This window comes from Chanos chanos, chromosome 13 (genome assembly GCF_902362185.1).
Source record: "Chanos chanos chromosome 13, fChaCha1.1, whole genome shotgun sequence".
In the NCBI taxonomy this organism is placed as follows: Eukaryota; Metazoa; Chordata; class Actinopteri; order Gonorynchiformes; family Chanidae; genus Chanos; species Chanos chanos.
In genome coordinates, this window is record NC_044507.1 from 10757754 (window position 1) to 10779543 (window position 21790).

A 21790-nucleotide genomic window follows, 5' to 3' on the forward strand; every position below is an offset into this window, starting at 1 on the left:
GTGTTGTTTCAGTGTTAACCTTTAATATTAATTGTCTCTTTCCCCCTTCTGATTCTGAACTATTTTTGAGCTTGTCAGTAGAAATAAATTTTTATCTGAGAGCACGCTCATGCACACTAAATGCCTTTCTTTTTCTCTTCAAAATCTCAAATATCGAATCTGAAAGTGGTCCACTTTTTAACAGGCAACTGTATCCATGGAGATTTTAGCAAAAGGTTTTCTTCCACTAGTCTTTCATTCTTTGAGTTGGTTGGGGTTGAGCCCTGTCCACACAGGTTCCCAGAGGGGAAAATGGGGAGCTGTTTGGACTTCTGACTGGGACAGAGGCCATTCTCTGCTTTGAGACACACACACACACACACACATATAGACACGCAGTACATACAGTGCACACCCTGCGGCAAGGGTAGGAAATGCTTTCCACATTTGGGCCAGACTTCTCAGAACCATACTGACTTAAAGGCCGTACTTGATATTCAGCGAAATTCACATTTGAGAGACCAATAATTTATATTTTTAATTACTTTTGTCCCTTCCCCCAGGCTGTGTGTGTGTTTTTTGTGCGTGTGTGTGTGCATGTGCGTGTGTGTGCGTGCATGTATGTGTTTGTGTGTGTGTGTGTTTAAAGGGAGGTCCCATGGTTTGGGGCTGTCTTGTCAACAAGGGTTTGCATGGCTTTACTCTGAACTCTGACCTAAGCTCCCAGCACTACATTCACAGTCTTTCTCTCTCTCTCTCTCTCTCCCTCTCTCTCTCTCTCTCTCTCTCTCTCTCTCTCTGTTAATTCACATTCCTCTACTAGACCACTCTGGTCTTTCATGCATACATAGGTCTGTTAAAAACTTAATAACTCATCTGCATGCTAAAGTTTAAAATTGGATACATAAGAAGTATAAAACAAGCTGTTCTCTGAATCCATGTAGACACTTCGCTGAAAATTTAAAAAGTATTAAATCCCAGATTTTTCCCCCAACTGTGATACGGTCCTGTAGAAATCTCTGTTGGCATTCTAAAGGTGGCCTGAACAAAATCAAACCATTCTGGTGAACCCTGTATACGACAGACAGTGAATAATTGTAATGTCAGTAGAAAAGCATTGGCCTGCTGCCAGCTGTGTTAAGACTCATGTAAAGACACAAAAGCAATGCGGAGTCATCAGATTCTTCTCTTCAGGCTATGAATAATTTCTGATCTTATCCTTCGGGAAGGTTGATTTGAGCTTTGCTCCTCTGCGTTCGATCTCGGCGGAGCCTGTATCCTGAAAACGATGAACTGTAAACACGGTGTTGCATTCGATGACTGGAGTCTTTTAAATGAAAAAAAATGCTAAACGCTATCTAACTGCATCGCACCCCATATCTCTGTCAAGCCAACCAGCACTGAAGTGTCCTCAGTCTCCCCTGTCCTCGCGGACCAGCCACCCAAAAGTAATACACAGAGATGAAATTTCTCTCTCTCTCTCTCTCTCTCTCTGCAGTCGAAGTGGCTGCCCGCTGAGTCAGTTAGTACTTAAAGATGACAAGAATTAGTCAGATCTACTGCTTTATACAGTCACAGAGTGCTTCTTCTTCTTTTTTTTTCTTTTTTTTTTACAGTAGCTCAGTTCCAGGATTGGGTTATAGCCAAGACTCACTTTGTCCTATTAGAACATTTATTCTGAAAACCCCATGGTGTGAAAGATACTGTGCGTGCAGTGTAGCCAGCTTTTGATAATTCACTGGTTTTGTTCGGAGCTGACAGGCACATTCGGTATGGAGGTGTTGTAGTGAGGAAAACTTAGTAGGAGAGTATGTTTCTGTGTTTTCTGGATTGTTCTTTTATATCTCTGGACAGCTGGGTCAGATTCAGTCTTAGTCATCATTCACCATTATGGAGAGGAGCTTGTCTTATTGTGCGTTTAAACTTAAGGAGCCACTGAGCTGTGGAAATGTCTAATGCTGTAATGAGGCATATAAAGCGTGTTTTTAAGTGTATTCAGAAGACCAGCCTTCCCATGTCTACAACTTAGTTGATCATTTATTTGAAGTGTATTATACTTGCTCTGTATCTGTCTCCATCACCCTGTCTCATCTCTCTCTCTCTCTCTCCCTCTCTCTCTGTCTCTCTCTCTCTCTCTCTCTCTCTGTCTGTTGCTCTTTCTTTCTCATTCTGTCTCTCTCACTCTCTCTCACTATCTCTCTTTGACTTTCCTTCTCTGTGTGCGTGCGTGTGTGTGTGTGGGAGAGAGAAAGAGTGAGAAAGAGAGACAGTGTCTAAGAAAGAAAGAAAGAGAGAGAGAGAAAGAGAGAGAGAGAGAGAGAGAGAGAGAGAGAGAGAGAGAGAGAGAGAGAGTTTGTGTATGAATGTTAATACTTAACCCAGGGTCATGTTGGAGAAGTCCCTGACCATTTGCAGCTTATGTGAGACTGAGAATTGGTTAATAGTGATTTACTCATTTGCTTTCACTAATTCGCTATTTTCCCCAGAAGGAAAATAAAACTCTTATGTAAAACCAACAGCTACACGAGCAACTGCTTGGCCTTTGATGAAAACCTGCTTACCAGTTTGGAAAGCCCATTCCCAGTGGCCCGAGGGGGCAATTAAAACACTTCACAGTTGGACAGCCATCAAGCAGCGCTTACATGTTTTCTCCCTCACATCTCTATGTTTTCCTAAGAGTTTCAGGTTCCTCTCCTAACTCCACTAATGCCCCAGTTCCCTTTGTTACCATACAACTCTCTTTATGCTCTGGGACCATTTTACTCCTGCTGACGTTCAGTCATTTACCTAAACATTTCCTACATAAAGTATGGGTCATTTAGTTTTCATTTTTGGAATTATTTGAAATAACATAGAAAGAAAAACTTGCCAAATGACTAATTCTTTTATGGCTCGTATCCTGTGAGCTATATGGAATAAAAATTTTCAGTCATAGGTTGTTTTGTTTTTTTTGAGGGGTCCTAATAAATAACTAAGACATTTCTCTCTCTGGTGTATCAGTCAAGTGTTAGTGACTTGAAATATTCTGATTTATTTGTTTTTTTCTTAGCGGAGTATGACACATTGGCACTGAGGGTGGATGCGCGTCGTGTGATATTTTTTGCGGATCTAGGTGCGACTGAGTTTTTTTTTTTTTTTAATAATGTGACACAGGGTGAAAAAAAATGTCACCTGTGTGTCTTGTCTGAACATGTTTTATTCATAGAGCGGCTGAGCCATCAATTCATCTCACAGTCGTCACACTTAAAGACCATTCCATAAACCTGAACACACACACACACACACACACACACTCATACACACACACACACACACTCAGCAGCTCAGGGTCACCTTGACAGCGCCATGGATTCTTATGGAAGCTTCTATCCATCTATGAAGGATGGTGATGTAATTCAGTGCCGGTATCTATTTGCCTTTGAACTGCAAATGAATGAAGATATGAAAATTTTGTCTGCTCAAGGCTTCGTTGTGTCAGCTGTAACTGTTATTTTTTGAGCCTTTATTTGCTGCAGTGGATTTTGTCTTTGTTTTTTTTTTGTGCCTTTTGCTGGTTTATCTTGAATGTACAGTTGTCAGTCAGCCCTGCTGTTGCCACTTGGACCAGAGGAAATGTCACAGGCTGTCATAAATAAGAGATGAGTCCACCAGACACAGCAGTGCCCTGGGAGAGCATGACTCCAATCTCCCTTTTCCCTCTTAAGGGCCCACTGTCACCATATCTGGCTTCTCATTGGTTGTGTATGTGTGTGTGCACTTGTTTCTGTGTATGTGTGTCTAAAGGTGTTTGTGTATGCATGGGTATTTTCATTTTTGTATTAGGAATCTGTGTATGTGGTGTGTGTGTGTGTGTGTGTGTGTGTGTGTGTGGAATGGTGTGGCAAAAGCTACCTTATGTTTAACAGGTAATTTTGAAATCAGCACCTCATGTGGAATCACTGTGACTACCTTCATTGTGCATTCAGAGAGTGCCATTGTTTATTTGCCCGAGCTATGCAGATCTCAACAATAACCCTGTTATTCCAACTCTTCTCAGGTTCTGGAGTCTTGGCAGAGAGAGGTCCAAAGTTCTAACAGTTAAACAAACACTTGATTTGACTTAATGGCTCCCTCTGTCATGTGTATGTGATATAGACGGTCAGTTTATTTGTAGGAAGATGTTAAATAGACTCTGGAGAGTCACTCGGTTTGTGTGTGTGTGTGTGTGTGTGTGTGTGTGCATGTGTGTGTGCGTGTGTGCGTGCGTGCGTGTGTGTGTATGTGTGTGTGTGTGTTCAGCAGCTCCTTACTGTATTGTGTAATAGACTGTCATTGTTTATCTGAATGCCTTGTTGTGTGGCAATATTTGATTGACAGTTCTGTGGAATCAGGAGCACCATTTTCTTACAATATAAAGCATTCTCTTTAGGGCAAAAAAAGGCAATTCTGCTTCACGCCTCTGTTAAATGAGTACTGGACTTCATCTGAACCATCTTCTCTATAATGGCCACAAACACAGAAGAGCTTTGTATTTATAGCAGAAGAACACAACAGAGAAGCCTGAACAAGAGCAGATGGGAGTCAGTGTGTGTGTGTGTGTGTCTATGTGTGTGTGTGTGTGTGTGTGTGTGTGTGTGTGTACATGTTTGCATGTGTGTAATATGAGCAGGCATGAGAACAGGCATGTACACTGCCTTTACATTGAAAGACTTACATAACAGTTTAACCATTGAGAACATTACCAAGGCTTTGTGATTACAGTGAATGGGAGGCTCTATATAGCTACTGTAATCATATCCCATCCACTCACCAAGAACATCCACCATACAAAGCCATAATAACCTTCAGAACACACTTAAGATATGATAGGCCTCTTCAGTTCTGATAAAGCACCTCCATATCTCTCATTTCTTTTTTTACTGGTCGTTTATTTGTTTGATTGTTTGTTTAAAAAAAACATAATCGTGTACATTGAAAGGCATAGAGTCAACGGTACATTGTATTTAAGAATTTAGATTAGATGCACAGTAGATAAAAGGGATAAAGACAACCGAGTGAGGGAAGTCTACTGCTGGATCTTTAGCAGTTTCGCTAACACTTTGAACCCGGTCCTGTGCCCCCCTGCAGGTGACCTTGTGTCCAGGGCAATGCATCACCTGCAGCCCCTGTCCATTAAGAACCACAGTAATGGCACTCCAATCCATCAGAAGAGCAGCTTCATCCACTGGGAGCCTGAGGCCCTCTACACCCTCTGCTACTTCATGCACTGCCCACAAATTGAGTGGGAAAACCCCAACGTGGAGCCCTCCAAAGTGACCCTGCACACAGAAAGGTCAGAGGACTTTCCAGTGCCTGTAGACCACCACACTTCAGTTCCAGTCAGTGTGACTCACTGTGTAAAACTATAGCTGATGCAAAATAAGAGCAGGCAGATGAAACCGAGACGAGAGTCTTTTTTAAAGGCGTTTAGGAATTATTTGCTGCGTCACTTCACGCACGGGAGAGTTTACGTGACGTGTACATGTTCAGCGGGGGCTCATTTCAGAATGACCGTATTTATGTTTTCAAGTCATGAGCAGTAAAAAGATGTAGTTGTAGAGCTAGCTATAAAGGTCAGCTGGAAAGGAAGACAGTCAGTGGTTAAGTTTAGACGGACTTGTTTGAATCAAGAGAACATTTTTAAGATGTCTCGTATAGTCGACTTCTCTGTAACCTCATATTAAAGTGCAGAAGTGTCTTTTTAATTATGTACAGCATGTGGATTCAGATGAAGAACTCGGTTTGAACTCTTAAATAAAGAGGATTAGATCTCATTTTCAACGAGATAAATTTAGAAATAATCCCAATATGCCTCCTGTTGTACCTTCACGCAATCAAAACCCGTTTAGTAAAGGCTGAGGACTTGAAGAGACAGTGCTTATTTTGTCTCAGTTTGTCAGGACAGACAGTAATGTGAGTGCCCATCTCTCAGGTACAAGTCCCTCCTTCTTTTTGTCTCCCCCTACAGGCCGTTTCTAGTACTACCACCGCTCATGGAGTGGATCAGAGTGGCTGTAGCACATGCGGAACATCGCCGCAGCTACTCAGTGGACAGTGACGACGTACGGCAAGCGGCCAGACTCCTGCTGCCCGGGGTGGACTGTGAACCAAGGCAACTCAAGTATGCCAACCATATGGCGAATACAGTAAATACCCCTACATAAGAAATACAGAGCCTACCACCCCCCCCTCAAAAAACACAGCGTATTACACACTTTTGGCCATATGTGCCCTCAGAACACCCTCAGACAACTCAGCAGAAACGAATGTTTTCCATGATAACAACTTTAAAGGTTAAAATGATTTAAGATGACATTTATTTTCAAAACGAAAAAAAATCTAAATAAAAAAAAAAAAAAAACAGCAGTCCAGTGACTTTTAGAGGTAATAATTAAAGTTTTGTTTTTTTTTTGGCAAAAGGAACAATGATTTTGTAAGGTTTTTTCATTCTATCTTTGTCTAAGGACGGATGACTGTTTCTGTGTGTCACGGAAGCTGGATGCTGCTTCCACGGAGGCCAAGTTTCTGCAGGACCTGGGTTTTCGCATGCTGAACTGTGGCCGCACAGATCTGGTTAGACAGGCTGTGAACCTGCTGGGGCCTGATGGCATTAACAGCATGAGTGAACAGGTTAGATATGCAGACACACACACACACACACATGCACACGCACACACACATACACACGCACACACACACACACACACACACACACACACACGCACGCACGCACACACACACACACACGCAGTCACTCAGAGAACTTGGTCAAAACAGCACACCACTGTTCGTTGCTGAAATTAGTTTATACCCTTGTGTTGGTACACAAAGTTACTGAATGTTTGTTTCAGAACGTACTCTTTTTCATTCAGAATTACCCCCCCTGTTTGCATAACGTTCCACCACACATGAGTACCTCTGTGTCACACACATCTACAGCCACAGCGGTCAGTTGGTAACTATGCAAATTAGATCCAGCTTTAGGCACAGATTCCACACACTTTCCATCAGACGCTGTTCACTTGGCCGTACTGCTGAACTTCATAAAGGGAAATATTAGTCATTCCCAGCGTCTCAGAGTGGTCTACGCCATGAACGTCATCTGGTTTTTCCGTTGTTTGGTTCCTGTGATGGATGTCCAGGTTCAGTTTTGCATAGTCCTTTAACAAGAGGACAGGCTCTGTCCAGCTCTATTAGAAGGCGCAGAGTGAATCTGTTGTACTTAACATAGGTGTGGTGATCGCCTTGTTTTTGGTCTAACATAAACACAGGAATCGTTTATTAAAAAAAAACACAATAATTTTTTAACGCAGATGATCGGTATTTTGCTTTTGTTAGGGTTATTCTTCCTCTTATGCGTCTTCTTCTTTCACTGATTGCGACAATCGTCCAATTTGTCATTTCGATTTTTTTTTTTCTGAATGTGATTCTCGTCAAAGGTCAGACGTGTCAAGAAATGTCAAGCAGAACTGCAAAACAACAGAGACAAAAATAAGGAACTAGTAACTATTAGTATCTCAGAAAGAAGTGAAATCCCATAATTACCATCATTTCACAGGTTCAGTCTGAGGTGTGGGAGTCTATTGAGAAATGTGGATTTCCCATAATCAGCCTACACTTCTCATCACATGCAGTATATGTGGAATGTATCACTGAACTGCGATTGTCTCTGCGTCTGTCTTGTTTGTCTGTCGCCTAGGGGATGACCCCACTGATGTACGCGTGTGTCCGTGGCGACGAGGCCATGGTCCAGATGCTTCTAGACGCTGGAGCAGACATCAATAGTGAGGTCAGTGATGAAAGCAACCTTTAAACTACATAAAAGGCTGTCCACATAAAAAAAAAGGTTTACCTCATACTTGTCTACATCTAGTGAGATCTAGTATCTTGTATCCAGATCTAGATCAGGCATGTTTAGATACTAGTCTCATTTACAGTCTTATTAGACTAAACCCTTAAGTAAGGAGCGACAAGTTAAGGTGTTAATGCAAATGATGAAATAATGATCAGTTTAATGAGGAACAGTTGTATGAGAACACAGAGGGATTTTCGGCCCCATTGTGGAACATCACCCTTTTCTTAATATTCCACTTTCTTTGCTTGCTTGCAGGTCCCATGTCATATATAGACATTGTCCAAATTCATTGCATCCATTGTTTACTTCTGCCTGTTCTGTTTGTCCTTTGTATGTGTGTGTTTGTGAGAGGAGACCCAGAATGCTCTGGTTTTCACCTCACATGCGTCCTTCCATTTTTTCATGGAGTTTGGGGTAGGGTTAATAATTACCAGTAATTACCATTCACCTCGTAGGTGTGTTGGCCCAGTCAGTAAACATTTAACAGTCCAGTAATTTACTCAGACACATGCTCAGACACACACACATACGTGCGTGCACACACACACGCACGCACGCTCGCACATGCAAATATTAGTCACACATTGTAGTATGCCTGAACATGTTTGATAGAAGTGATCTGGATTAGATGTCTTTTTATTCTAAGAGCAAGGATACACCTAATTAGCTCTATTTGACTTGCCTTAATACGTTACTGTACACTCTAACCGGCATGCAAAGACAAAGGATAAAGTAACTTAGCCACTTATTTAAAGACAATGGGTTTGGCCTTTAGATGCAGTGTCACACAGTTATGGAAACATTATACACTATTATTAAGAAGACTCTTAAATAAGTGGATTGAATGCCACTAAATGACAGGATATGAATGTAATGTTACTCCTTCATATTAAAGTGAATGACTAGTAAGTCCAGACAAGACGCGAATGCTAAAGAACCCAACACTGCTACACACTTCAATGCAGTCCTGGGTCCACACACTTTCCGATCAACCGACGGACGAAGATGTCAAAGCAGACATCGATACGTACAGGATAACACAATCTAACGAAAAAAAAAAAAAAGAAAACGAAAAAGTCACAGAGGAGTCACATTGTCAGAATTTGAGCTGAGCACAGCTCTTCCGGCGTCAGTCTGTGTTTCGTTTTTCGTTTTTTTGTTTTTTTTTTCCCTTTATTTTTGCCCCAGGCCAGCACTTTTTCTTGGCACTATCCCCCCTTTCTTCCATTCTTTCTCTCCTCCCTAACTGTCCCCTGTGGCTTCCCAGGTGCCAAACACAGTACACAAGCACCCCTCAGTCTTCCCCGAGACACGACAGTCCACGCCACTCACTTTCGCCGTGCTGCACGGACACGTGCCCGTGGTTCAGGTAGAGCTGTTTTTTTTTTCCTTTACTCTGATTCTCTATTAACCAATCAGCATTCTGCTTTTAACAATGGATTTTTTAAAAAAAAAAATTTTAACCATGGTGACTGTGAGATTATTGAAGCGCTGTCCTTAAACTGGGGTTAGCACGTTATTGCAGGAGTGAGTGCTTTCGTGACGTCGGCAGAGTAAATGTGTGTGAGCTGATGGGAACGAGAGAAAACAGTGCCATAAGGAGCTATTTAATGAATAATGAGATTTGACTACAATATGAGGTCTAATGTTCATTTTAAAAAGTCTAGCTGCATTCTGAATGATTGCTCATTATTCCGCATAATGGACATTTGAAAACCCCAGGAAAAAAAAAGAAAAAAACATAATTGCCTTTCTACTGATTTAGGCTGTATGGGGCATATTGTTTTCCTTGCAAAAAAAAAAAAAAATCAAGTTTGAAAAGTCAGAGAGGTTTCCAGAACTTTTGGTTGTACGTATTTAGAAGGGAGTCAAAACGTCACCGCACGCCATTTTCATGTAATCATTTAACATCCCAGATGTACTCGTGTATTTTGTCTTTTTTTTTTCTTTCTTTTCTTTTTTTTTTTTTGTCCTCGTCACTGTCACAAAGTAATCCAATTACCGATGATTTCAAGCTGTTCTTTGTTTTCTGACGGAGCAGAAACGGTAGTTGGCAGTGGATCCGCACTAGGCGAACTCGTTGCATCAGCCTCGTCAGCTCTGCTGATGTGCTGGAGACTCTGCGGAGTCTTTTTTGGATGCTGTGAAACGTCAAATAACAGCCTGTCATTTTGCAGCTTCTCTTGGATGCCAGAGCCAGTGTTGAAGGCTCTTTGCAGGATGGCATGGAGAACTACACAGAGACACCTTTGCAGTTAGCCTCAGCTGCAGGTACAGCTCAACTCAGCTGACAGTCAGTCAGTCTCAATCTCTCTCCTCTCACATCTCTGACATTATAGAAGGATGCAAATTTATGATATGTCTCCAAAAATACTCTGGTTGTGGCTAAGATGTGACAGGCCATCACTGACGTGAAACTGTGCTGTGTGTGTGTGTGTGTGTGTGTGTGCAGGGAACTTTGAGCTAGTCTGTCTGTTGTTGGAGAGGGGGGCAGATCCCATGGTTGGAACAATGTATCGTAATGGCATCTCTACAGCACCACATGGAGATATGAACTCTTTCAGCTTAGCAGCAGCACATGGACACAGGTAACTACACACACACACACACACACACACACACACTCACACCATGCATCACACACAAACACTTCTCATTTCACAATGGTGCCAGCTGACTGCAGAGCAAAGCTGTAACTACTAATAAACTCCCCATAACCTTCTTTGTATGGAAATAAATGTATTTTTCACATTATCTAGAGGTCTTTTTTTTTCGGTTCCCCTCTATGGATTTTCCAGAAGTAAAGCCTGTTCTCCTTCTCCGCTGTGACACAGGAATGTGTTCCGTAAGCTTCTGTCCCATGCGGAAAAAGGGAAAGGAGATGTTTTGTCTCTGGAGGAGATCCTTGCTGAGGGTTCAGAGGCTGGGGAGAGGAGCTCCCTTCAGATGGAGTCGGCACGCACGGGCAAAGCCAAACTCAAAGCCCTGAAAGAGGCCATGTACCACAGCGCAGAGCACGGTCACGTCGACATCACGTTGGACATACGCAGCCTAGGTCAGTCACACAGCAACAGAAGTACAGTATTAATGCACCTTAACCCTGTAACACAGCAACAGCACCACACCATAGTACCGTACTGGGCAAACCCAGTCTGGGTCAGTAGCACAGCAATACTATTATCGTATAATATCACAATTGATATACGCTGATTTGATTAGTGATACTGCATAAATACTGCAGTCACCTACCACAGTTGACAGGTACAGACTTTAATAGCAACGTGACAGTTATGAATCAGTAATACTACAGTAATATACACTGCCACATGGGACATGCATAATTCAGGTAATTAATACTATGGTAGCCTCACTGCACGTAACACGTGACACTGTCATGCCAAACATAAGCAGTCTAGGTCAGAAATAGCATGGCAATGATGCTGCAGCAACACCATAATAATATACTGCAACAATACACCAGCAGGTATTCATACTGTACATACTCAGCATTACCTCACCTCTCACACCCCAGTGATGAATGTTTGTCTGTTTGGAAGCTGTCTTTGTGTTTGTTTATGATGGTGTCTGCATGGCAGGAGTGCCGTGGACTTTACACACATGGCTGGAGTCTCTCCGCACGTGTTTCCTGCAGCACAGACGCCCACTGATCCAGGGCCTGCTGAAGGAGTTCAGCTGCATTGAAGAGGAGGAGTACACGGAGGAGTTGATTACACACGGCCTTCCTCTTATGTTCCAGATCCTCCGAGCCAGCAAGGTCAACGCTGCCTCTGTGCTAACCCGTATCCCTCTCACTATGTCTCAGGCTGTCTTAGTCCATCTCTGCTTCGCTCCTACACTGTGTTATCTGTGACTGTTATTATGGCTGTACGGAAATCTGTGCAACCTTATTCTGTGACTGTGTCGACACATGCGGAAGCCTGTCTCTGTTACCTCTTTGTGTCTGTGTCATGGCTGGTTCCAGCATATCTATTTTCTGTAACTTTTTTCTGTGTCTGTACCAAGCCAAGTCTGTCTCACCCCTGCACTAGCTCGTCCATGCATATGTGATTTACGCAGAAATCATTGGTCTAACACAGATATCATTGTTCTAAAACAGAGATCATTGTTCAGTTGCTTTCTGTTAAATAGAGGGAACTAACTGTGTAAATAACTGAGTAGATTCCAGACAGTGTGTCTGAAATGTTTGAATCCGTAATGAGCTCGAAAAAGGGGCTACCCACAAACGGCTCAATAAAGTAGAGCAGAAGTGAAACTTGGTTCTGTGTTCACAGTGAAGAGGTCGTTTTTCTATCTTGACTCTAGACGTAAGCATATTCCAAACTCCATTACCTCTCTCTGCCTCGTGGCGCTCTGTCTTCTTTTTGACTGCATGTATTTACATTGTAGCGAAGACGGCAGGTAGGAGTGTGTTTTTGAAGATAATTCCCTCCCCATTCATTCCGGTTCTGGACATTTTAAGGCTATATCAGAACTTCTTTCTTACTGAGGTACACGATCCTTCTCGGTACGCCACAAGGATGAATGCCAGCTTCCTCTCGCTGTCCTCGTACATCTCTGTGTTAATGAAGTGTGTCTGTGGGGTAGTGTAGGGAGGATTTGGAGTGTGAGAAAGATGGATGGAGAGAGAGAGAAAGAGGCATAGAGAGAGGGAAAAAGAGGGGGGAGAAAGAGAGATAGAGAGAAGGGGGGAAAGAGAGAGAGGGGAAGAGAGGGAGAGAGAGAGAGAGAGAGAGAGAGGAAGAGAGAGAGAGAGAGGGAGAGAGGCCCCATGCTGATAGCAGGCCAGGACAGGTGATTTATTGAAGGTGAACCCATGGCAGACATTGAGAAACTGTGAGTGAGCAATCCGTCATGTTGATGAAGATCTGCCCAGAGTGCAGTAGCATCTCCCAGAAGCTTATTAGTGATAAAAACCAATAACATACTGGAGTTTGGAGAACTTTTAGTGATTTTAGTGATTATGTGCCACTTTCATCAGTGCTAACACAGCAGTTTATAATCTCTTGGGGTTTTTTTTCTGCCTCGTTCCACATTTTTAAACATGTCTATGTGCATCACTAACATCATGTACAATACAGAGAAAGTTTCTTATCTTTATGGTTTGATTGTGTGTGTTGCAGAATGAGGTTATCAGTCAGCAGCTGGCTGTGATCTTCACTCAGTGTTATGGCCCCTATCCCATCCCCAAACTCACAGAGATCAAGAGGAAACAGACCTCACGCCTGGGTACGTGGCACAGCGCCGACGGAGTGGATGACCTTGGTTTTTGAGAATGTTCACTTATGTCCGTCTCACCTCTGTAGAACTGATTAAGCTCTTAAATGTTGTATTTTCAAATAATTAGGGAAAAAAAAGATTATGAATACATTTTCGAGTTATTCAGTTGTAATACTGGTCCAAAGCCTAAGGTTTCGAAATTGACTTCTTCTGCCATCTAGTGGACAAAAAGTGAAGTGCTTCAGTCGTATGCTGAGATCATTTTAAACTGACGGGTCATTTTTCTGCTTTTGTTTTGTTTTGTTTATTAGATCCACACTTCTTGAATAACAGGGAGATGTCAGACGTGACATTCTTGGTAGAAGGGAAACCATTCTACGCCCACAAAGTGCTACTTTTCACTGCCTCCAACAGGTGATACTCTACTGCGCGAAGCCAACCCATTAATTTTGGCACATCAGGGTCACATTTTCATTTAAGTGTAAAAAGCACCATCTTTTTGTATGAAAAGGTGTTTATGTGGGTGTAATACTTTTTTTCTAATAGCAAACACTGAAGTAAACACTGAAGTAAGGAGAGCATTGCTCTCTTTAATGAAGCATCAACCTGCTTCTGTTTGGTGATAAAGTTAGGAAAGAAATACATAATTCCTGACATTACAATTTATTAACCGAATCATAGATTTAAGTAATTAGTAGCATATATAGCATAAAAAGTACCTTTCTCTCCCTTATTTTTTGGTGTATGTTAAAATTCTTGTATGTTCACATGTTTATTTATTTATTTATTTATTTATTTATTTATTCATTCAATTAAAAAAAAAAGAAGAAGAAGAAGAAGAATTTAGAATGCCTAGCTGTTCTCATATTTATGATGGTTCCAGTACCTTCCACGCTGACCCATACACACATTTTTTACCTGAGTCCTCTGAGACTCTGACACAGGCTTTTTCTCTAAGGCTTGTCACATTCTGTCTTTTATACGGGAACATCATGGCCTTGTAATAAATCATAATGTTGCATTCTTTTTTATGCTGCATTGTTTTTTTGTGTCTGTTTCTCCTTGAAACTTTCTTTCTCTTTGTCTCTCTCTTTCCCCCCCCCCCCACTCTCACAGGTTTAAGTCCCTTCTTGCAAACAGACCAGCTGCTGAAAACACCTGTATTGAAATCAGCAATGTGAAATATAACATATTTCAGGTACAGTATTGCCAGTCCCCGGTAAATAAATTGATATTTTACTTCAGCCACAAGCCAAAGATCACTGGATACAAGCTAATATCACAATGCTTGATATACTGTATGTGGCAACCAATGCCAAGTGTATGCAGCAGGTCACCTCACACACTGTGACAGATTTACTCAATTAACAACACTGCAGAAATGATTTCACCTTCAAACAATGACCAGTGACTGAACTGAGGAAATTACAAACCTGTTTCTCACATAGATAAGCTCTCTTCTTTGACACAGAGAAAGGCCCAGATAAGGAGGCCTTTGATTATTGTAAAATATTTAATTAACTGTATGATGAGGCATTGACTTATATTAATTGTAACTTGCGTTACAGCTGGTGATGCAGTACCTGTACTGCGGTGGAACGGAGTCGCTGCACATCAGAAACACAGAGATTATGGATGTAAGAGAGTCCTCGTTCTCATCCACCGTGTCACAGAAAACTCAAACCATTAGCAAATCCAACCCTCAGAGTTTCACATAGTCCTAGAATGAAGTGAATACCACCCCTGACTGCTATGAATCATAGTATGATTTTTTTTTAGATAATTACAATATAATTAATGAACTAGACCTGATGTATGAAGATAATAAATCATTTCCTCAGCATACAGCAGTGTATCTTGCCTCCAGTCCTGTGGACTCTCATAACAAAGATATATTAGTTCTAACCAAACCCTTTATTGAGTTTTCCCTTTATTTGTGAGATCACACGTATTGGTTTTGAATTGCCGTGGGGTCACATCCGGGGTCCCCAGGTCTGGAGATGGAAAACACTAATAGAAAGACTCTGTTATGAGAAATAGGCAGTATGATAAAGTGACTGACTCTGCAGAGCAGTTGGTTGGTACTTACCGTGATAAGATGTGTATAACAGTCCTTGGTGGGTAGTGAACAAAAGGGCTATGTACACGCAGCCTCCTCACCTGTCAATCCTTCTCCTGCAGCTCCTCTCTGCTTCCAAGTTCTTCCAGCTGGAGGCGCTACAGAGGCACTGTGAGATCATTTGCTCAAAGAACATTAACACAGAAACCTGTGTGGAGATCTACCAACATGCCAAAGTAAGAGACTCAACATTTAGGTTAGGGAGTGGAATTGAGTTATGTGGACCTTTATATCTGTGGTTTAGAGTCGAGTTATGTGGACCTTTATATCTATGGTTTAGAGTCAGACAGGAATTATATTGTGTTGTGTTATAACTCCTTTCTGTCTCTGGCAGTTTCTGGAGGCTCCTGAGTTGGCGACTTATATAGAAGGCTACTTTTTGAAGAACATGGTGGTACTGATTGAGTTGGAGCCATTCAAACAGCTGCTGTACAACACCCCCGTGGAAAGTTCCGGCTACGACGTTCTTCAGGACCTGGAGAAGACCCTGGCCACACGAATTCACTCCATCCATCTGTCGTCCTCTAAGGGGTCCATCGTCTGAAACCAACACAGAAGCATCTCAAGGGTTTTGAGAGTGTGTGTGGTCCTGAATAGTAGCATCATCAACTCATTGTCTCGATTTGCTGAGAGTCTCTCACTGGGTGTTGGACTCCATTATGACTGATTCTCTAGCAGAGGACCACATCACAAACAATGTCAGTGACATAAAAATATGGAGAATTTTGCTGTTGGTTTACAGTCTTAATTCATAGAACATCATGTTCATGTGGATGTAACAGCATTTAGTAAGATTTAAAAAACTATACTCATAGATAATTTGGGACAGTGTCGTCGATCCTGGTGATGGAATTCACCGTTAGAGTTAAAGAGACTTCGAACAGTTTCTTGAAAAGGGTGTGAGCATGCGTAAGTGTGTATCTGCACACATGGCCAGGTGAATCCACCTACAGACCGCACCTGGTTGATGCGTATTTTTTTGTTCAATGGTTGCTTAGGGTTGATTTCTTTTCTTTTATTCACACGTTGCACAGTGGTGTCCACGTTTTAATCCTGACAGTGAGCCAATCAGAGAAAAGCAGAGACGGGATCCTCTCCTCAACCGTTCCAAAGAGAAATGAAAACATCGTCGTCAGGAGAGCAAGTTTCTACGGACACAACTCTCAGCCAAGATTAGATCTTCAGCAATCAACAATTTATCTCACCTTCCTATTGTCTCTTCTCTAATTACTCCAGAGTCCACTCTTAACACAGACTTTTATGACATCATAGAACTCATACCTTACGCTCATGTTCAGTTACAGATGAGAAAAATCTTACAGTGGTCGCTCATGTTGTTCTTTTCATCACTGAAGGGGAAAGTAATGTAAATTATGTATGTACATGTCGCCTGTAAGAAAATGTACATAGATTCAAATGTTGTTCCAGATTTCCTTGTGTGCTCATGAAATACACGAATAAACATTGTTCTTTATGTCAGCGATGGTTGAAATTGTAAAGATGCATGTAACTGTTTTTTTTTATTATTATTATTATTATTAGTTTACTTTTTGTTGAAGCTGTTGATTTTTTTTTTTATTCTTTTTTTTTTTGTCTGGGAGAAAAAAATCTATGAGCATGGAATTCTGAAACTGTAGCTGTGAATTGATAACTTTCTTCTTCCAGATGAAATGAGATTAGGGGTCTGTGTTGGGGGGTTCATTTGGTGTATGCCTGTGATTCACCATCTTCTGAAGTGTTGTTTATCATGACATTTGTGAACGTTATGTGTAAAATCTTGTCAAGTTCTGTATGGTTAAATTGATTTCCTTTATAAAAATGAATACAGAAATCTATAATCTTGGGGGTTTGTTTTATTTTATTTTTTGTTTTTTTGTTGTTTTTTTTTCAGGATGAGCTTTCTTATGCTGCTTCATGACGCTGCTCTGTAGCTGTAGTGTGCGTATGATGAAACAGTCCTGCTACAAGGAAGTGTTTTACTGAGTCTCTCTCTTTGCCTCAAACCCAGGAAATGTTTTTTTTGTGTGACATATGAGTACACCTCACCTTCAGGGTTTTATTTTTTCAGAACGGCCCAGGTCAACCTCGCCATTCAGGGCAGTGCTTACAGGACAACACCACTTCTCTTGTCAGTTTAACCCAGCCTTCAGCTAGACTGTCCAGTCTTGATGAAGGCTTTTCTTGTCTGGGATAAAGACCATAAAGTAATGTTTCATCATCTTGAATGTATGTTGAAAAAGTTTCTCATACTGTTGTTCGTAAGATGAGAGAGCATAACTCATCGGGCTGTGATCAAGAGAGCCTGATCCAACCTGCTGTTTTGTCTAAGGGGTCAAGTGAGAGGATTTAAAGCCTCTTTGGACAGGGTTTGAAGAACGCAGGAAACCACTAGCGTAGATAGATCTTAATCTTCAGTTCTCAATTATATAATTATTAAATTACAATTTAATTATGGCAAAATTATTGCAGGCCACACCTTGAAGTACTACAAGTTTAAAAAAGAAAAAAAAATTATTTTTTTTTACACATGAGCAAAAAGCGCATACTCCAAGACCATACGTGTAAATGTTAAATCATGAAACATCAGGAGACCAAAATATAATAAAGTATACCAAAGTGACAGCATAACAAAAGTCTGTGTTCTCCTTCACTAGAGACTGGGATAATGATTTGACACACATGCATTCAGTTACAGGGGTGAGGAGTGACGGAGGAGGCGCGGAAAGAGGAGAGGCGATGGATGAAAGTGTCTGTGGAGAGTGAATAAGACAGGGATATGAAACAGTGAGGAGAATGAAAGGGATTGTAGGATGTCGTTCAGAGAGAGAACAGGCTGGGTTTTGTTCCAGTTTTCTTTCTGAGAATCTGAGAAAGGCAAGTTAATACACTGTCAATATCAGCATGCCTCTCTCAAAACAACTCCGGCTCTAAGCTCTCTCTCTTTCTCTCAATACAGCATCTAAGCGTGTTAGGAACTTTCACAGAAATCACAGGAAAATCCTTTTTTTTTCCCTTTTTCATAGTCCTCAGTGGAAATAGGAAGCTAACATAATAATGGATTCTATATAAGAGAAAAGTCAATGTACATAAACCAGCTAAACATCAGTGAGTGAGTGAGTGAGTGAGTGAGTGAGTGAGTGAGTGGGTGAGTGAGTGAGTGAGTGAGTGAGTGAGTGAGTGGGTGAGTGAGTGAGTGAGTGAGTGACTCACAAGTGAGGGCCATGACTTATTCACATCTAAAAGAAACATTATAAACACACTGCCACAGTGCCACACACTGGTGCCAGTGACTGGGATTTCACTGAAATAATCAAAGTCATTGTGTATGTAACCTATACATGCACTTTGTATGGTACAATCAGTCATTTTGAGACTCCATTATTGCTACATTAAGCTGGGCAAACCCAGACTGAATGGTCAGTGGGGATGAATCAATACTGCCTGGAGAGCAAGAATAACTGCTCTGTGTGTGTGTGTGTGTGTGTGTGTGTGTGTGTGTGTGTTTGTGTGTATGTGTGTGTTCCTACTAGGGCTACTCAAAGGCGGATGTGTGTTCATTGTGTTGAAAGTGTTGAGAGGGCAATGGAATGGGACAGAGAGGGAGAGAGGAGGTGTTGCTCTGGAGGTATCCATGGATACTACAGTATAAGGACAATGTCATGCGACGACTGCGCCCTGCTGTGTAAAGTATGTGAATGAAGGCAACAGCTGCTCCACAGATACAGTTACAAATTATGTACACTAACAAACATACTGTACACACATGCGTATTAACATACCACACACATACACAGAAATGCACATATATGTAAACACACATATACTGACATTAGCTGGTCCTCTTATTCTGGAACAGAACCAGTCCAGAACTCTTAGTTCTTAGAGTACTGTGTACTTATGAATGAAAGCTTTCCTGTCCCAAAAGATGAGGTCCTTTGAAAAGGTTCTGTGCTACGGTTCTTAGTGAGATGAGACTTAGATGAAATGTGCAGTGTTGTTTGAGAGGCCTGTGTGGGTCATGTGACCAGACCCTGCTGCCCACTCATTTGGACTTTTCTAAAGCTCTCTAGGACACACTGATTTACAGGCCTGTTTTGTTCAGCAAGGACAGCCGGCAATAGGAGGATTATGAGGGAGGAGAGAGGAGGAGGAACTCCAGGGGTACACCCCTTAAGACTGTTATTCACAAATTCTCAGCTATGTGGAGTAACGTATGATGTGTAAATAAAGTGTGTGTGTGTGTGTGTGTGTGAGAGAGAGAGAGAGAGAGAGAGAGAGAGAGAGAGAGAGACAGAAAGGGAGGGAGGGAGAGAGAGAGAGAGAGAGAGAGAGAGAGAGAGAAAGAGAGAGTGAAAGAGAGAGTGAAAGAGAGAGAGAGAGAGAGAGAGAGAGAGAAGATCACAATTGTTTAACAGTTACATAACACATTACAGCTTTTTGTGTATGTTCACATGGACAACAAGAGAAAATATGTGAGTCAGTTTGCATGTTTGTGTGGGTGAGACTTTGTGTGTGCTGGGTTGTGTGCACATGCATGTAAGTGTTTGTGTGAGTGTGTGTGTGTGTAAGAGAGAGAGAGAGAGTGGGAGCAGGAGTGTAATTTGTAATTTGTGTTGAGTGCTCTCTTTGAAGACTGCTGGTAAATCTGAGGGCCAGTGCAGCTCTGCCCCTAGCATGAGCCCCCCAGCGCCTCACTCTTCATTGGCATTCAGAGACCGTGTCCTCCTGGCACTCCGCTGCCTTGCCAGCACACTTCACTTCCAACTTTTTGTTCTGTTCTTTCAACAGTTCCAAAACTTTCCGAGAGACACAGATAAAGAGGGTGAGAGAGAGAGAGAGAGAGAGAGACAGAGAGAGAGAGAGAGAGAGAGGAAGCACAACACGCAAGATAGTTTCACAAGAGCTAACAAGCCTGCACTATGTGATTCAACACAATTCTGTGTCTACAGAGGAGGATCTGGAGGGCAGGATATAAGGCTGTCTCTGGCCATCACACAAGCAAACAGGTGAGTAACAGGGGAGGCAAGTTACGGACGAGAAAAAGAGAAACATCTGAGTGAGATATGCAACGTTCCTGTGAAAAATGGTGGGGGGGGGGGGGGGGGTCGGGGGGGGGGTCCTGGGGATGGGAGCCAAGAGGCTAGAGGGAGGGGCTGTTGTTTTACAAGTTTGATGAATCGTTGCCTGTACCTGCTCTCTTCCACACATAACGCTTCAACGTGTGTGCTGTCTGCTTCTCTCTGCCTGGTTCACTTAACATTTGAATAAATGTATCATTTAGAAAAGTAAACAAATAAATAAATAAAAATTGTGATGGTGAACTTTTAAAAAACTGACCAGTGTTTCTTTTTATTCCTCCTTGCGTCTTAAGCACTTTTTAAAACCAATGCTTGTGTCATTTAGTCGTGCCTGAGGAAGGTATTTTGTAACTTATAAAATGTGACAAAAATACTTTATGGATTTGTTGGCAAAATAGTGTAAGGATTTGAAATATTGGGCTTCTAAGCTATGAATAATAACACAAGCTGTGATGTTATTAATGAATACGTTATCCTGCTTTGGTATTCTTACACATCTTGAATGGCTTGATGAAATTTTAAACTGATAAAAAGCTACACATGGGAACTGCAGTTTAAGAAAACTAAACCGGAGCTTTTCGCTTTTTCACATTCCAGAGGCAAGTGATCCTCATCACCTCAAAACCAGAGATCTACCCGGACATCTGTTCTTCCCAACTATTTGAATCTCCAGGGATATTGTATCTTGGGACCATGATGCAACGGGAGGAGCTGTCTGGCAGAGAGGAGTTCACCTACGACCGCGTGCCCACTTTGGAGCGAGGGATTGCGGTGATAGGACGGCACATGGAGAGAGGGGAGAAGGGAGAGAGGGATCGACCGGAGAGGGATAGCTACACTGTGGATGTGAGGGCCAGTGACCTGCAGTTAGCCCAGGGAACACCACTACACCCATGCTTCAGCTACAGAACCTGGCTCTACAGTGTCCTCATAGGGGTGAGTGGAGAGCCCGGTGACTGAGGGGGTCTGGGTTTAGTTCAGCGTTATTCTTTTAGAACAGGGGTGTCAGAATCCAGTCCTGGTGGGGCCAGGGTCCTGCTACTTTTTGTTCTGACCCTCATACCTTACATATTGATTCTTACCTGGAAAGCAGGCGTGTGCGCTCTTCAGCCAATCAGAGGCCACTTATGGTTGGTGGACAAGAAAAGCAGCAAGACCTTAACCCTTCAGGACTGGGTTTTAACGTCCTTATTAGATAAAGACTGACGTACATTTCTTATTACAGTACACTCTGAAACATCTTTTAAGTGCCTATCTTATGGATACAGTCTCTGTGTGTGTGTGTGTGTGTGTGTGTGTGTGTGTGTGTGTGTGTGTGTGTGTGTGTGTGTGTGCGCGTGTGTGTGTGTGTGTGTTTGTGTATGTGTGTGTGTATGTATGTGTGTGTCCAAACACAGGGTAGTCTGCTGATTACAGCTGGATTCTCTCTTTACTTGGGTAATGTGTTTCCTGCCGCTATGGATTATCTGAGATGTGCTGCTGGTTCTGTGAGTATATACTGTC

General features: G+C 42.1%; 2 protein-coding genes across 3 annotated transcripts in view; both read left to right on the forward strand.

Moving 5' to 3' along the window:
• The window catches only part of btbd11b (BTB (POZ) domain containing 11b), a 48428-nt gene extending 32675 nt beyond the window's left edge, over nucleotides 1–15753 (forward strand). Inside the window, exons 3-17 of one of the 2 annotated variants that reach the window (XM_030790347.1) lie at nucleotides 5086–5290; nucleotides 5966–6118; nucleotides 6462–6627; nucleotides 7697–7786; nucleotides 9120–9221; nucleotides 10030–10123; nucleotides 10305–10440; nucleotides 10687–10907; nucleotides 11449–11627; nucleotides 12994–13099; nucleotides 13402–13504; nucleotides 14207–14288; nucleotides 14659–14727; nucleotides 15272–15385; nucleotides 15544–15753. In XM_030790347.1, the coding sequence (XP_030646207.1) occupies nucleotides 5086–5290; nucleotides 5966–6118; nucleotides 6462–6627; nucleotides 7697–7786; nucleotides 9120–9221; nucleotides 10030–10123; nucleotides 10305–10440; nucleotides 10687–10907; nucleotides 11449–11627; nucleotides 12994–13099; nucleotides 13402–13504; nucleotides 14207–14288; nucleotides 14659–14727; nucleotides 15272–15385; nucleotides 15544–15753 (2030 nt within the window). The remainder of the gene's footprint in view (nucleotides 1–5085; nucleotides 5291–5965; nucleotides 6119–6461; nucleotides 6628–7696; nucleotides 7787–9119; nucleotides 9222–10029; nucleotides 10124–10304; nucleotides 10441–10686; nucleotides 10908–11448; nucleotides 11628–12993; nucleotides 13100–13401; nucleotides 13505–14206; nucleotides 14289–14658; nucleotides 14728–15271; nucleotides 15386–15543) is intronic. The other variant, XM_030790348.1, reaches the window with a different exon arrangement.
• A 5224-nt stretch (nucleotides 15754–20977) lies between these two features.
• mlc1 (modulator of VRAC current 1) overlaps nucleotides 20978–21790 on the forward strand; it is a 4648-nt gene continuing 3835 nt past the window's right edge. The window contains exons 1-2 of the mRNA XM_030790904.1: nucleotides 20978–21223; nucleotides 21685–21774. Coding sequence (XP_030646764.1) covers nucleotides 20981–21223; nucleotides 21685–21774 — 333 coding nt within the window. The 5' untranslated portion in view covers nucleotides 20978–20980. The remainder of the gene's footprint in view (nucleotides 21224–21684; nucleotides 21775–21790) is intronic.